This window comes from Lynx rufus, unplaced genomic scaffold, assembly GCF_022079265.1.
Source record: "Lynx rufus isolate CCGP_SWC_20201006 ecotype Redwood Valley unplaced genomic scaffold, mLynRuf1.p SCAF_28, whole genome shotgun sequence".
Classification (NCBI taxonomy): Eukaryota; Metazoa; Chordata; class Mammalia; order Carnivora; family Felidae; genus Lynx; species Lynx rufus.
The window spans coordinates 11157811-11173670 of NW_025814843.1; the positions used below are offsets into that span (position 1 = coordinate 11157811).

Consider the following 15860-nt stretch of genomic DNA (forward strand, 5'->3'; position numbering starts at 1 on the left):
GCTCAGTCGGAGAAACATGTGACTCTTGATCTCAGAGTTGTGAGTTCGAGCCCCACGCTGGGTATAGAGATTACTTAAATGAACTTAAAAAAATTGGTTTTTTAATTTTTTTTTAATAAAAAATATTGCTAAAAATTGCTACACGTTATTCGAGCCTTTGGTGAGTCAGAATCGATCACTGATCACCACTGCAAATATAAGGATGAAGAATTTGAAATATCGCAAGAATTACCAAAATGTGACCCAAAGTGAACAACAAATGTTGGGAAAATGGCACCAACAGACTTGCTTGACACAGGGTTGCCGCAAACCTCCCATTTTTTAAAAAAAAAAATATGCTTGGGGCGCCTGGGTGGCTCAGTTGGTTGGGCGTCCGACTTCGGCTCAGGTCATGATCTCGCGGTTCGTGAGTTCAAGCCCCACGTCGGGCTCTGTGCTGACCGCTTCGGAGCCTGGAGCCTGCTTCGGATTCTGGGTCTCCCTCTCTCTCTGCCCCTCCCCCACCCACGCTCTGTCTCTACCAAAAAATGAATAAATGTTAAAAAAATTTAAAAAATATATGCTAAAACTAGGCCTGCCTGTAAATGCTATGAGTGTGGCACACATTGGGTTGAAGAAGGTCACGTCCCAGGGCAGGTGGGGAGGAGGCGATAATGGGTATACAGAGAGAGTTCTCCACGTGAATTGGTAGCATTTCTCTCTCTCTTTTTTTTTTAATGTTTATTTTGAGAGAGAGGGAGAGAGAATCCCAAGCAGGCCCCGTGCTGCCAGTGCGGAGCTGGACTCGGGAGATGGTGACCTGAGCTGAAATGGAGAGTCTGACGCTTAACCGACTGAACCACTCAGGCGCCCCATGTAATTTCTCTCTTAAGCTGAGTGGTCGGTCGATGAAGTTGTAATATACACATTCCTATCTCTTTCTGTATCCGAACTACTTTGCAATTAGAGAAAAAGTTGAGCACAGATCCTGGCTTTCGCCCTTGATGTCCCTCAGCCTCGGTCTTGGAACTGACCACAGGAGCGGGGAGAAACGAGCTGGGGGTGGGGCAGGGCAAGCAGTTTAGGAAGGCTTTCTGGAAGAGGGGGCATGCTGGTGGATGACAGCCTGGATGGAGGGGAGGCTCGCCGCCTGGCTCCCGGCCTTTGAATCCAGCCCTCCTTTCCTCTGAAGAAGCCCCGGCCACAGAGAAATCCCCCCCTCCCACATCCAACGGTCCCCTGGTACTAATTGGCATTCTGCTAATTAGCCTCATTGTCAGCCTAAGTGCCTCCTTCCCTGGGGGACTTTTACCTCATTAACTGTGGAGGAGGGCGGTGGGGGCGGCAGCTGTCCGGAGGTGGGCTGGGGCTGGTGGGTTTCTGCACCACACTGCTGGTCCCTCAGCACCACCCCCGAACCCCACATTAGTCCTGGAGTTTCTCGAATGGAGGCCACCATCGTGCGGGGGTCAAGCAGCGGGCTTGGAACCAGAAGAGGTGGCCCTAGACCCGGCAAGAGAAGGAATCCAGCCTCCCAAGGTGGGTGGGAGGTCCTGACGGCCCCTGGGCCCGTATGAGATGTTCATCCATCTCCGAGGGGTCCTATAAGTTGTTTTATTTTTAATATTTTAACTTTCCTTGAAGCCCGATCCAGGGCTTTCTCTACCACATCATCTCTAAGTTTTTATTACGGACAGTCTCTTATACAAAAGACAATACGAACCCTCATGTATCCATATGTCCCCCCCCTTTTTTTTTTTTTTAATGTTTGGGGCCAAGCAGTTCTTTATTGATTTCGTTTGTCCTCGGAGGAGGAGGTGTCTTTTTTTTAATATCTCAAGAAACCACTAAACTCTAGGTTAATTGACAGAATGCTTCCATAGGAGCCATGCAAACAGTGAGCATGACTCTGAGGACCAGGACAATTCTGCAGTGTATTCAGGTTCTAGCAGTTACTGTTAAAGGAACCCGAGGAAAACAAGTTCAGCAGGTCAGCCTCTCTGGAAGCCATCAGATGTGAAGATCTGCACAGAATGTGTCTGATTCACAACCGGAATAAACCAACCTGGGGATCCTTTATAATTCGTGTGTGTGTGTGTGTGTGTGTGTGTGTGTGTATGGGGCTAGGGGTCACTATTACTATTCTGTGGAGGCGGAGATTAGGGTCACTGTACATTGAATTTCTCCAGCTTCAGTAATTATGAACACAGGGGGTCAGTCCTGTTTCTCTGCACTTTTCACCTTCCAGATTGCACTGCCTTTTGAGGTTTGAGGGCTATCCTATCCTTGTGGTCTTCATTTGCTCATTCATTGATTCAGTAGCTCCCCCCCCTTTTTTAAAAATATTTATTGAAAGAGAGAGAGAGAGAGAGAGAGCGAGAGAGAGCGCACAACCTGGGTAGGGCCAGAGGGAGACAGAGTGAGAGAGAATCCCAAGCAGCCTCCGCACTCCGATGAGGGGTTCCAACTCATGAACTGTGAGAACATGACCTGAGCCGGAACCAAGAGTCAGCCGCTTAACCGACTGAGCCACCCAGGTGCCCGAATTCAGTATCCCTTATTAAACACTGCCTATGAGTCGGGCATAAGTAAACTTACCAAAGACCTAGTATATGCCAAGTGCTTTACATATCTAATTTTACTTTATTAATCTCCCTATTATCTCTAAGTCTCTGAGAGATTAATGACCTGTCCAAAGCACTAACTTCGAATCGTTTTTTCCCTCCTCTCCCATGGTTTTGATCTTGCATGAGCACCTGCCCAGATAACAGAGGGCTTCATTCACTTACATGATACGGAACCTCTAATGGGTGCCAAGACCTGTACTGAACAAGGCTGACATGACTGCTGCCTTTAAGGAGATTCAACAGACACTTAAAAGTGTCAAACGTGAGCATGCATTGAAGCCAGGCAGCTAAAACAGAAGAGCTAAACTCAGCCCTAGTGGGTCAGGGAAGGCTTCCTGGAGGAGGTGACTTAGACACACGTAGGACAAAGCAAAACGCAGTGAGAGTGGGCATGGCCCGAATATTCCAGAGAGAAGAAACAGCGGGTGCACAAGCTGCAGGAGGGTCTGTTGCGTTCTGGCCACTGTGAGTAGATTTCAACATGGCTAGACTATATGAGACTGAAATGGTGGAGTGGTGAAAAACAAGGCAGGAGAAGCAGGCAGAATCTTGAAGTTCTTTGGTGCCTTACCGTATTCAAAAGACAGAGGGGAGGGGTGCAGCGAAGGGTCTCAAACATGAGTGACATCAGATGTGAGTTTCAGAAAAATCACTGTGGGTATGGAAAATTGACTTAAGAGGGTCCAGGCAGGGAGACCAAGCAGGTGGCTTAAAGAGTAATGGGGGTAAGTGGGGATTGTGGCTTGGACAAGGACAACGACAAGGTAAATAGGAGGGGAGGGGAGCAAAACTGGATGTGCATACGAATGGGCCAAAGAGAAGTGTCCGGAAAGGAGGATGTTAACCCCTATCCAAGGACTTTTCATGCTAACTCTCCTAAATGATGTTTGCATGAAGACCGCTGGCGCTGGCGGAGTCTTTCAGACACAATACTGTTGCTGGAAGTGATCTCGGGGATCAAACTGCCTTCCTCCTCAACTTCACAGTTAAAGAAAAGCCCAGAGAAGCAAAGCAACTTACTCAAGGTCACACAGCACGACAGTGGCGGAACACGACTCCTCCTTCTTTTCACAGCATCACCCCGCCTCCCGTGAGGCTAATGGCTGGGGGTGCTGTGCCAACACCAGACCCAAGGTGACCCGCGCACGATTTGAAGAGGTTGGACGTGGGTTCCTCCTCCTCTCCCTACTACCCCTTCCCCCACCCGCGGCTCCAGCGATCAATGAATAATTGTTGAAACAGCTCCTTTGCGCAGAACGAGGGGTGCAGAGACAAAGGGGTGCGGTAGGATTCCCCGTCCCCTCTGAGGTCCCCCAGCCGGGGAAGGGGGTAAAGGGCACTCCGAAGGCAGCCGGCACCCCCGCCCAACTCCCACGTGGTTTCTCCAGCCAGATTCCCACCCTGAGGCCCCTCCCTCGGCGGCTCCACTGTTGCCATGGCAATCAGGTGGGTGGACGGCCCATCCTATCTAGAGGCCATCCAGCCCTCGCGTGGGGAGTTACCATAACAACCCCCCTAGTAACAGGGGGGCTAGGTCCCGCCCCCCTTCCCCCGCAAATTGAGGTGGGTGGCTTGATTGGCAGCTGGCACGCGAAAGAGGAGGAAAAGGGAAGGAAGAGCGTCAAAGGAGAGCGAAGGAGGAAATGCGGGAGAGAGAGGGCAAAACACAGGGGAAGGGAAGGAAACGCGTGTGCGCACGCGCACCGGCCGGTGGGCGCGCTCCGCGGCCGCCCGGCCACCGCCCACTTCTTCTCGCCCGGCTCGCGCGGTCGGTCGGTCCTCGCGCGCGCCTTGCGCTCCCTCTCTCTGCTGCGCCTGCGCGCAGGTGTCGGCGCCTAGGGGGAGGGGAACCCGGCGCGCTCGCGTCACGTTCCCTCGTCCACCCTCCCGGAGCGCGGCCGCTCCGCGCCTGCGCAGGAGAGTCGGGAGGCTCGGGTTGCGGACCGGGCGCCAGCTCCTGTCAGTCGGTGGGTCGGTCCTCCCGCCGGCCCTCCCCCTCCGCGTCCTCCGGGGGAGGCGCGGCGGAGTCCGCCCCCGGGATCCCCCCCGATGGGGGAGAAGCGGCGACGGCGGCAGCGGAATAACCGAGCCGGCGCGTGAGCGGCCCCGGGGCCCGGCTGCCCGCGGAGGCCATGGGCGACCCAGCCCCCGCCCGCAGCCTGGACGACATCGACCTGTCCGCCCTGCGGGTGAGCGCGCCGCCCCCAGTCTCGCCCCGGTTCCTGCCCCCGCCGCTGGGGAGCGGCGCGGCCGCGCGCCTCACGTGCCCCCCGGGGCGCCCCCCGCCGCGGGGCCCCCGCCCTTGGCTTCCCCCCTGTCCGTGCACGCGCTGCGGATTCCGGGAGCCAGGTCGGTCCCCGCCCTGTGCTGCCCCGCCCCCACGTTCCCCCGCCGCCTCGGCCCGCACTCGGGCCCCGGACCCCTTCCCCCACCCCGCTTCCCCCAGACCTCGCCCCGCCACCTGCACGGTCGTGCCGGCGGTGCCCCTCCCTGGCCCCGTCCCCGCTCTCGGCCTCTTTCCAGCCTTGCCCCTGCTCGCGTCTCCTTCCTCCTCCTCCCCCTTTCTCGGCGCCTCGGATTTTGACTTTGCAACTGCCTCGACAGCCTCCCCCTCCTCGCCCTTCCTCCTCCTCGCCCGCCCCTGAATGGCACGTCCTCCCTGGCCGGAATTTCAGCCTTTCCGTCTGCACCCCGCGCCCCCCGCGGCCGCCGTGGTCCCCGTGCGCGGCTCTCCCTACGCCTGGTCTCGCGTTTCGAGTGCAGCAGCCCAGAACCAGGCATTTCCGGCCTCAGGGTCCCCGCATATTACATTACCAACTCTGCAGCGGTGTGGGGCTGGAGCCGAGACAAGTGCAGGGGGGAGGGGGGACGCGCTGGTTCCCTAAAGAAACCCAGGCTCGGGCTGGGGAGAGGATGTTTCTGTGCATGTACACACACATGCGTGTGGTCGGTGGGGAGGTCGGGATGGCAGCGGGCATGTCTGCGTGTGCTGGAGGGAAGGGGGAGGTGATGGGGTCTCCAGGGAGGGGCTAACCAGAAAAGGGCACGTGCACGCCCTCATTTGGGAGCTCGTCGGCCGCGTTTGTTCTGCTCGCAGCGCTGGCTTAAGGAGCAACTTAGTGATCTCAAGGTGAACACTCCAGACCGCCACCCAGGTGCGCTTTCTGTCCGGTGTCCTTCCGGCTTCCTCAACAGGCCCAGGTGTGCGGAGCGCAGGATTTCCCCTCTCGGGGTTGGGCTTCTCAGGAGGCCCGGGTTTGGTGTCTGGCTTTGGAGTTCGCCGGGGAACGTGGCCAGTAGTGGGAAAAGGCGGTCAGCCACACGGGTGCCCCGGATACGCCCGGAGGGGAGAGGGGAATTGAGGAGAGCAGAGTCATGTCGTTAATTGGGTCTCTCTAGGTGACACAGTTTCTCTCGACATTCAGGTCATAATTTGTTTGGTGCAATGTTGGGCCAGTTCAGTGTTCTCTCCTGCCTTGCTGGAGAGAAGGTGATGAACAGTTGCTCAGGAGGGAGACCAAGCATTGGATTTCATTCTGTGTGTGTGTGTGTGTGTGTGTGTGTGTGTGTGTGTGTGTGTGTGTGTGTGTGTGTGTGTGTGTGTGTGTGTGTGTGTGTGTTGGCCCGCAGAGGGTCTGAAGGCTGTAGGAGGGAACTTCTGAGGGTCAGTTTGAACTGGGATACTCAGCTGATACCCAGGTGGAGTAGGACAAGGTGCAGTTGCAAGCCCCCCGTAACGGGCTGTGCCCTAGGATGAACCCCCATCTTCCCTCCCCACCTTGGTTGTTGATTAACTCTGGCCACAGGCTCTCGTGGCTGCGGGGACTGACATGCAAGAAACACCGGGAGGGTCCAAACCGTGACCTTTGGTTTCTTCCCTGTGGGACTCTGCTTGGGCTCCTCTTTTCCTTTGGCCTCTTGGTAGTTTGGCCTGGACCCCTAGCCTGGGATTTCCAGCCACTCTGCAAATCTGACCTTGGACGTGGCATTTCCCTTCTGGATTTCTCTGCTAGAAGCCACGCTAGCCTCCTGCCTGATTCTCCTCTCCTTCCTCTCAGGAGAGGCCTCACACCTGCTGGAGGTGCTTTCTTGCCTCCTGCTTAAGGAAGTGCTCCCCTCCCCCTCCCACCCCACTACTCCAGGGCAGGAGGGGGAGGGGGCTTTCTTTGAAATGGAGCTAGAGAGGGCCTGCCTTCTCCTCGCTGCTGACCTTTTCTCAGTGCCTGCCCCCTCCACCCCACCTCCTGCAGAGCGAGCACCCCACCTCCTGGAGAGCGAGCGGCTGTGGGTGGCTCATCTCTTGTTTTGTCCCTGTTTTCCAGTGACAAACGGCGACCCGGAGAATTAGCGGCGACACCTGGTCTCCTTGGCCTGCACCATCTTGTGTTGGGGGCCCGGGGAGGGGCTGGGAGAGGACCACGTCCAGCCCTTTTGAGCGGGCCTGGAGGGCCCGGGTTGTCTCTCTCTGGTTTCAAGCTAAGGCGTGGTTCGCAGCTGGTGCTGAGAGTAACAGTCTGGCGTCAGGGAAGGTGGGCCTGCCCGCACTCCCAGCACCGCGGGGAGAGGCCAGTGGACCCGCTCCGGGGTGACCTCGGGCTCCACGGGCTCGCTGGACCTCTCTGACACCCCGTTTCCCTACCAGCCTAGGGGCTTCCTCACTCACTGAGTCACCTTGGCCCCCGACTGGCAGCAAAGAGCCTTTCCTCCCAGCTCTACGTGGGGACAGTAATGGTGCCAAAGTCGAGAGTTGCTGCCGGAGTTCTGCCCGTTAAGTCCCGGGTCCAGCTCCCGGCACAGGGGGCCCGTGTGGCGGCCCTTACCGTCGTTGCTGTCATCAGACGGCAGTCACAGCAGCCTCCCAGCACAGCTGGGACTAACGCTTCTTGGCCTGCTTTATTTTTACGCAGGTTTTATATAGCGTTCCCTTAGTCGGCTTTTACGTCCTTCATCACGTTCATCGTCATCAGCTGACATGCACACTTGTTTTTATCGACAGGTTCAGCGAGAGCTAGGATTTTTGACTGTTTTGCTCATCTTTGCCTTTCCGGGGCCTGTTTTGCACATAAGGGGGGTTCAGTGTTTGTTGGATAAACGCGTATTCCAACAAGTGACAGTCCCCTAGCACAATGCTCGCTCAGAGAAAGCATTCAATAAATGTCACGCTTGTTAGGGTTCCTCTTGCCCCTCTCTTGGAGACACACAATTAAGAACATCTTTGCTGAGTTGTTTTTGGAATCAGGCTTTGTCTGGTGGTGCACAGAGTTCTGGAAGCTTCCATCCGAGCGATGCCCTTGGAGTAAAATTAGGATCTGCCAAGAGAAAATATGGGCCTCTTGCCTCAGACCCTCTCCGTGTCCAAGCTTGGTTATGTTCCAGGAGAATCTTCTGACTTGTGGCTCTTGGCTTCTCGCAAAGGGTAGAAATCAGTAAAGTGGACGGGATGAGGGGGGAGCAGCCCCCAGGCTGACCTCTTTCCTTTCTGCGTTGCTCCTTGTGGGTGACCCACCTCCCAAATCAAACAGCTTCTCTTTCCCGTGCGGCCAGCTGGAAGTTTCAGACGGCAGGGTCCTTGGAACTCTGGAGCCGCCCCCCGTGTCGCTGGGTTGAAACAACGTCACGGAGCCCAGTGAAGAGGGACTGGTTGATGGGTAGTAATGCTGCCAGAGGTGTTCTTTTTCGGATGATTTTGTGTCGTTGTCTCTCTCCTTCCCCTTCCTTCTCTCCGCACGAGGCTGTGGGGCCGGCGCCCTGGGAGAGTGGCGGCTCCGGGCACGTGTTCCCGGGGGGACCCACCCGTGTTCCGATGTGCTAGCTGCCCAGACGCTGGCGGTGGGTGCCCCAGGCACACCGACCCCCTGCAGCCCCAAGTAACTTAAGTAGTGACTCTTTCCCTGGAAAACTGCAGGGGGAGGCGGGGCCGTTGGGGAGCCCACGGTGCCGCTTGAGCCCACGCAGGGGAGGCCACAGAGAGCTCGGCTGGAGCCAGGTGTTCGGCCACTGCCCCCTTCCTGCCGTGGACAGGACGGGACAGGTTGTGGGCAGCGGGAGGGGCGGCAGCACCCCCCTCACACTCGCCCCAGGAGCTCAGTCAACGCTGTGCCGTGCAGAATCCGGATTTCGCACCCGGCCTCCGTTCCTTTCACCTTTGGACAGCTTGATACGTACAGTGTCCTCCCGTCATTTGGGGGACGAGACGGCAGGAAGTATGTGGGACGCCCTTTATAGGCTTGTCCCCGGGCATCGGTCTGTGAATGAGGAATGTGGTAATCTCTCAACCCAGAAACCTCAAACAGCTCTGGGGCCAGAGAGCATCTCCAGAAGCCGTCCAAGAGTCGGCCCGACTAACGGTGCCGTCTCCAAAGTTGTACAGGACCTTCCTGCCGCAGTCACCGAGCGTTGGCGGGCACCAGGTTCCAGGTGCTCCGGGAAGGGTGTGACATCGGCCTCGGGGCTGCACTCAGCTGTTGACTCAGAGCTCTGGGGGCACTCAGCCTAGACATGCTTCCACAGGCTCAGGCTCCCCCTTTCTTTTTGTTTCCTTTAAGGTGTGTTTATTTGTTTTGAGAGAGAGGGAGGCTGACGATCCCGAGCAGATTCCACACTGGCAGCAGAGAGCCTGACGCGGGGCGTGAGCTCACGAGCCGTGAGATCGCGACCAGAGTCGAAGTCGGACGTGCAACCCACTGAGCCACCCAGGCGCCCCAAAGCTCCCCCTTTCTTAACCGTTACTGCTTTCCTCAGTATCTTGGAATCCTCAAGGTCTGAAAGTTTTTGTCAATTCTGATTCCCGGGGATTCTACTCGTTTTCTCTTGTCCCGTGTTCGGTCATCTTGAATCTCAAGTCCTTTCTCTTCCCCAAGCATCCCCTTTACATCCCCGACTCCCTCAGTCTCTTCCTACGTTTAAGGAATAGAATGAAAAGTAATCAGGTTAATAAGTCGACTTTCAGACCGTTTCCTGAATGCGCACGGAATGTAGGAACATTAGAAACTTTACTCGGTGAAAGCAGTGAGCCCTGGCCACACCCACGTTCCCTTCTCTTCCATCCTGTCCTTCCTGCTGGTCTCCTCACCAGCCGGTCCTTGACTTGAGTCTGGGGTTCTGCCATCTACAGGAAGCACCTCCAGAGGCTAATTGAGGGGGTTCTTGAGGGTTTTTGTTCTTTAGAAGGGTAGGGAATGTGAGGGAGGAGAAAAGGAAGGTCTGGAATTATACTGGCCCTGGGAGCCCCTGGAGATTTAGTCTGGTGGCCAGGCAGCCTGAGGATGTACTTGCTAACTGTGGGGGAGGTTTCTTGTTTTGTTTGAGGAAAGATCTAGAACTAGGCACAGAGGTCACATTGAGGCACAAGGTAGACGTGGCTTTGCTACAGTCTAGGAGTGGGGAGAGGCATTGATAAAATGGCCATGTATGTAGTTATGCACGTGCGTCATCACAAACCACGATAAAGGCCGTGGCAGAGAACTTTAGTGGGCCGCGAGAGCATATGACAAGAATCTTTCTTACTTTTCGTAAGACGAAAGTGTTTGGTGGTTGATTGAGGGACCGACAGGTCCCATGTCAGAAAAGCAAGCTGGCAGCACCGAGAAGGAATAGGGGGGCACCAGCGGGAGGAGTTTGGCGATGGCCGGAGTTGGGAGACCCTGGAACGGGGCAGTTCTTTGGGCGGAGCGTTTGGTTGACAGCTGAGGGCCCGGGGCCTCCAGGCTTCGTTTCCACAAGGATTTCTTCTGAGCCTTCCCGTGGGGGGGGAGGGGGGGGAGAAAGAAGTTTGTTCTGAAGGGTTAGGGCATGTACATGGGACGGCCCGTGACTCCTAGGACCCTCGTGTTTGTTTATTGAGGGAGGATCTCTGTGTGCTGTGTGTGTGTGTGTGTGTGTGTGTATGAACTATGAGTGAGCGTGCCTGTTGTCTACAGTAGGCGTGTGAGGGTTGTCCCTAGATGTGTGATTTTAGGTTGGTGACAGTGGTACAGACTCGAGGCGAACAACCTGATGTCGCGACGTATGCACTCTCGGTGAAATGATCGCCACCGTCCGGTAATTAGCGTTTCCGTCTTCTCGCGCAGTCACCTGTAGGGGAGGGGAGGGTGTCCCCAGTTGCAGTGAGCTGAGCGGTGTCTGGGGCTGGAAGGTGGGGGCGTGGGGAAAATGGGCATGGACAGGCCCAGCCCCGGGCCTCGCTCCGGCCGGCCGTGGGAAGTGGGGTTCTCCCCGTTAGTAGACCCTGTGTATAAAGAGACGAGGTTCTCAGCTGACACTGTGTGCCAGTGAAGGGTGAGTGGGGTGCGCAGGGGGAGTGTTCCCGACTCTGCGTGTCGCCAACGGAAAGGGCTGGGGCAGCCACGGTGCGGGGAGGGCGGCGGGCCGGGCTGCGGAAGGGGCTGCGGCCTCCGGAGAGAGATGGTGAGGACGGAACCAAGGAGACCGTGCCCAGGAAAGATGGAGATGGTGGGCAGGGGAGGGGGCCGGAAGGCCTCGGACTCCCCGGGAAGCGTCCCCACGGCAGGAGGACCTGCCTTCCAGGGGTGTTTGGGCGTCACTGTCACTGTATCCGGGAACCTCTAACGGCATCAGCGTGTGGGGCCAGTGTCCGTAGCACGGGGGACACTGGTCCCTCCGCCCCGGTTCCCCGTAGTGCCTCCTGTGAACCTGGCGTGGGCTCGGGAAGGCACAGCTTTCTGCCGTGAAGTCCCTCCTTCGCTGCCTTCTGGGTGGAGAGAGGGACGTAGGCAGTAAATGGCTTCTGCATGGCACACACCTCCCCTGACAGCTTTTATTTGTCTGCCAGCACACCTCCGAAGGTAAAATGGGCAGGCTCCAAGCCAGACCGGGAGGAAGAAGATTCTCATGTTCTCTCTTTACCACCCACCCGCTCTTTCTCTCAAGGCGCATTTGTGAGAAGGTGACTGAAGCGTGTGTCGTACTCGGTCCTTAATTCTGAGCGGCTCAGGAAAGAGTCTTCGAGAAAAGAGGCAGGGGCGCTCCAGAGCCCAGGCGTCAGCGGCAGGAGCGGGTGCCCATGGTGTCTGGGAGAGGAGGCTAGCGCACTTCTCTTTCCTGTCCCGTCTTTCTCTTTCCCAGTGTTTTAAATTGTTTTACTTACAGAGGGCATGTGTGTGTGTCAGAGCATGGGAGGGGCAGAGGGAGAGAGAGAGAATCTCAAGCAGGCTCTGTGCTCAGCGTGGAGCCCCACACGGGGCTCGATCCCACACTCTGAGATCACGACCGGAGCCAAAATCGAGAGTCGGTCCCTCAACCGACCGGGACACCCAGGCGCCCTCCTCTCTGGTCTTTCTGTTCTCCGGTTGTTGCCTCGAAGACAGAGGTGCGTGCGAATGTCCTCTCAGATTGCAGAGGGAGGAAGGCAGCCTTCCTAGGGTGTGCTGTGGGGGAGAACGACCCCCTGGGGGTGGGTGAGTGACGGGGGACAGAGCAGTGACGGGGACAGGTGGGGGAAGCCAAGGGACAGGGCTGCCGTCCGCTTCCCGCTGGACCTTAGGACAGCACAGCTTGATGGGCTGGGCTGGTCTCACCACGGCTTGGAGACCCTCTGGCCTCGACGGGTTCTTCACACCGGAACCCCCCTGGGCCCACGTGTCCCACAGCACTGGGTTGGGGGAAGGGACAGCATGTGGCTCCGAGGCTTGTCGGTTCCCTTGTCCCTAGACCCCCACATGCTCCTTTCTCTTACTTCGGTTCGGAGCTCAGGCTGTTCCAGTACGAGTCCTTTATACCTGGGCGTGGGGTCGCCGCAGAAGGGGTGTGGGTGAGACCGGTAAGCGGTCCTCGCGGCGCAGTCGGTTCTCTCCTCGTGTAATCTCGCCGTCCCTCCCAGAGCCCTTGGGAGTGGGCGACTCTCCCCTCGTCGCCCGCCCCGGGGGGAACACGCCAGGGCTCATGGAAGGGAGTCCGCGGACCTCTCTGGGGCTGGACGGCCAGTAAACGGCGGATCCCGGGGTGGGACTCGGGTCTGAGTCACTGCGGAGCCCGAGCGTGTTGGCTCCTGCTCCGGGAGGCAGGGCCTGGCGGTGCGTGGGGGAGAGAGGGCCCTGTGTGGCCCACGTCCTGGGCCGTGTGCTTTGAGGGTGGTGTTTCCTCCTGACTTTGATCGTGAACGCGTGGGTGCAGCGAGCAGGCCTCGCGACCTCTCGTGGGAACACAGCGCTGTCCCTGTGTCTGTGCTCACGCTGTTCGGAGGCTCGGGGAGTGTGGCCCGCGTCGTGGACGGAGGCAGCCTGCGCGAGGACCGCCTGCAGCCGTTGAGGGGCACGCGGTCCGGATCTGTGTCTCGACAGAGGACAGGCTCTGCTCCTAGACGTGGGGCGTGTTTCGAGAAGCGGGAGTGGGGCGCCAGCCCGAGTCTCTGGGGGCCGCGGGGGGCTGGCGTTGGCGGGCACGTGCCAGCAGTGCTGGCTTCCCGGGCCCGTGCCCGGAACTGGCGGAGATTCGTGGGTGCCGGGCTGCCGGGCGGAGCAGTGACGACAGGAGGGAAGGACACTCCCGGGAATCCAGGAGATTGGGTTCGGAGGAGAGTAGACGGACTCAGAGAGGCCTGTCCTTCAGCAGGAAGAGAGGAGGACTCTCACTCCTGCCTTAAAAATGTTTTTTATCACAGCCAAACAGGCACAAAATGGAGCATTTTAGCCGTGTTAAGCGCGCCGTGCAGCCGTCCCCGGTGCCCATGTCCACACCCGTCTGTCCCCATGAAACGTGAACCCCGGCCCGGGACCCACCGTTCCCACCTCCACCCTTTGTGCGTGTGCGGAGTGGAGCTGGCCTGACGCAGCAGGTGCCTCACCGGTTGAGTCGGGAGAGCTGACCCCTCGCCCGCCCGCCTCCCAGGAGGCGCCAGGCCTGACACGGATACGCGCCAAGTGGTGCAGGAATCAGTGGCGGACGAGGCAGCGGGAAGAGAAGCCAAGGGTCTCTCTCCCGTCGTCAGTGCTTCTGGCCGCCTCCCGCTTTCCGGCTCGGCCTGGACCCACCGTGGCGCCCGTACCGGCTCCGACTCCTCATCCTGGGGGCCCAGGGCAGGGGCTGGAGGAAGGTGGGAAGGCCCTTCGGGGGACGACGGTAACAAAACGCGGCAGCATCTCTGCGCGTGTTAAAGGGGAGGAAGAGACCCGCCCTGTGATGGTCCCGTGGGCCCTGCACCTCGCCGTTCGCGGGGGTGGCCCGGCGGGGGGTGCCTCTCTGCCCGGGGGCTCGGTTCCACACACCTGTGTTCGCACAGCGCCAGCAACCTTTCTGGGTGCCCAAGGCTCGGACATAGACGGAGGGACGATTCGAGTGTCGGGTGGTGTATTCCGAGGTCTCTTCGGAGGGGGGATGGGCCGTAGGAAACCCTGAGCGGCCCTTGAGGCCCCTTTGATGACAGCCTCCTGGGCCTCCTGGAGCCCGGGCAGGCCGTGTCCCCGGTGTGGTGTCCACACACCAGACTCGGAGCGTGACGCAGAGTCGAGTTGGGTTTCTCAGAGTAGAGGTGGCCGGCACGGAGGGCTGCCCCGCTCCCTGGCCTTCCCTTTTCCACGCCACGTGCAGCCGCGTCATCGGCCTTCAAGGGGAGACGGAGGTGGGCTTGGCAGTCAGGTCACCCGGGAGGACGGGAGGGCGGAGAGCCCCTCGGCATACGGAGGCCTGCCTCGCGGGTCAGCGTCCAGGTCGCAGAGGCCTCTGGCGGCCGGTGGGCATGGTGACTTAGGTCCACCTCTCAGGGCTTTGTCCCCAGATCACCAGTCTTTGTGCCGGATCCCAAAGACAGACGGACGTTTCCTCTGTCTTCTGTGCACGACCTAGACGAGGCCACACGTGCTCCGTCCCCTTTCAGGGTCTGCCCAGAGTGCCCTCGCGCTCCCGTCCAAAGCCCCCTCTTTCCTTACGTCGAGCCGGGTGTGAGTGGGGGTTGGTGCTCCTCCTTGAACCCAGCCTGTCGTGCCCAGCCCTGGTGCTCAGAGTTTGAGGGAAGGAATGCTCCCGTCGCTCACTCCTGGGGACACCGCTCGCCTTGGGTCTTACCCTGCTGTCCGGCATGGCGCTCTCCCTGGATGTGCTCGTCCGCACCGTTCGCTGATGAGAGTGAGAAGTCACCTAAGTGCTCGCGTGTAAAGCAGAGCCCCCGCGGGTCGTCTCACCTCGTTCCAGGTGCCCGTGGGAGGCCAGGGGCTCAGAGCTCGCTAGCTCGGACCTCCGGCGCTGCTCGCTGACCACGGCGCTGCGTTGCCCGGCCCCGTCTAAGTTGGGGGCTCGCGCGCGCTTGGCGGGCCCAGGGTCGCGGCCTCCTCACGTTGGGTAGACTTGACGTCTCCCTGGCTGCTGACCCCGGGGGGCCGGTGGAGCTCCGGCAACACGATGCACGGGGCGGTGAGCGTGGCGTTCAGCGCCCGGAGACCCGGTTCCAGTTTCAGTTCCGTCTCTCGTTTCCAGGATGCGTGTCGTGTGGCTGGGACTTGGTTTCCTCGCTTGCAGAATGAAGGGGTGGGACCAGTGGCTCGCAGTCAGAGTCACCTGGGTCACTTCTCCAGCCTTCAGGTGCTGAGCGCTGCTCCCGGAGGCGACCCTATGGGTCCAGGGTGGAACGGTGACACGTTATTCCCCAGGTGATCTGATGCAGATCGGCCCCCAGAACTACGGGACCGGATGACCCCTAGGGTCCCTCCAGATCCAGGAGTCCCCTGCTCCCTTCTTCTCTCCCTCCCTCCCTCCCTTCCTGGAAAACCGCGAGTACCTACTGTGTGGGGTGCTGTTTGTTCTCAGTGCTGCCTTAAACGTGCGAGCAGGGAAGGAGTGCGATCTGCGACGTCCCGCGCACTTCGGGGGCGGTGACTGTGTGTGAAGCTGGGCGTGACGGAGTTGAGAGAAACAGGCCAGGGCGAGACGGCCAGGGATGAGGTCTGAGCTCCTCTGGGAACACCGGCCCCTACGGTAGTGACCTCAGGGGGCCAAGTCGGGGTGTGGGTGGGGGGCTGGGCATCTGGGAAGGACGCAGGATAGGGGAAGGTTCAGAAGGCCTCCAGGCCTGTGAAGCAGGGACATCACCGTCCGAGCGCAGTGGGGACTGAGCCCTGAGCCCACCGGTGCCGCGGAAGGGAGCGGCCAAACCGGGGGAGGGCTGACCTGGGGAGATCGGGCCTTTTACTGGGCTTTTGAAGACAGGGAGGGGCCTGGAGTAGTGGGGCCTTCCCATCACCACTCATCCCTAAGGGCACAGGCCCTGGAGACAGAGTTCAACTGACGCCCCAGTTCTGTCACTTC

General features: G+C 59.0%; 1 protein-coding gene across 8 annotated transcripts in view; it reads left to right on the top strand.

Moving 5' to 3' along the window:
• Positions 1-4430: 4430 nt before the first annotated feature.
• The window catches only part of MINK1 (misshapen like kinase 1), a 43083-nt gene continuing 31653 nt past the window's right edge, over positions 4431-15860 (top strand). For 3 of the 8 annotated variants that reach the window (XM_047090092.1, XM_047090093.1, XM_047090095.1), the window contains exon 1: positions 4538-4795. In XM_047090092.1, coding sequence (XP_046946048.1) covers positions 4739-4795 — 57 coding nt within the window. In that variant the 5' untranslated portion in view covers positions 4538-4738. Of the gene's footprint in view, positions 4796-15860 lie in introns of all 8 variants that reach the window. The other 5 variants (XM_047090096.1, XM_047090097.1, XM_047090098.1 and 2 more) reach the window with 4 other exon arrangements.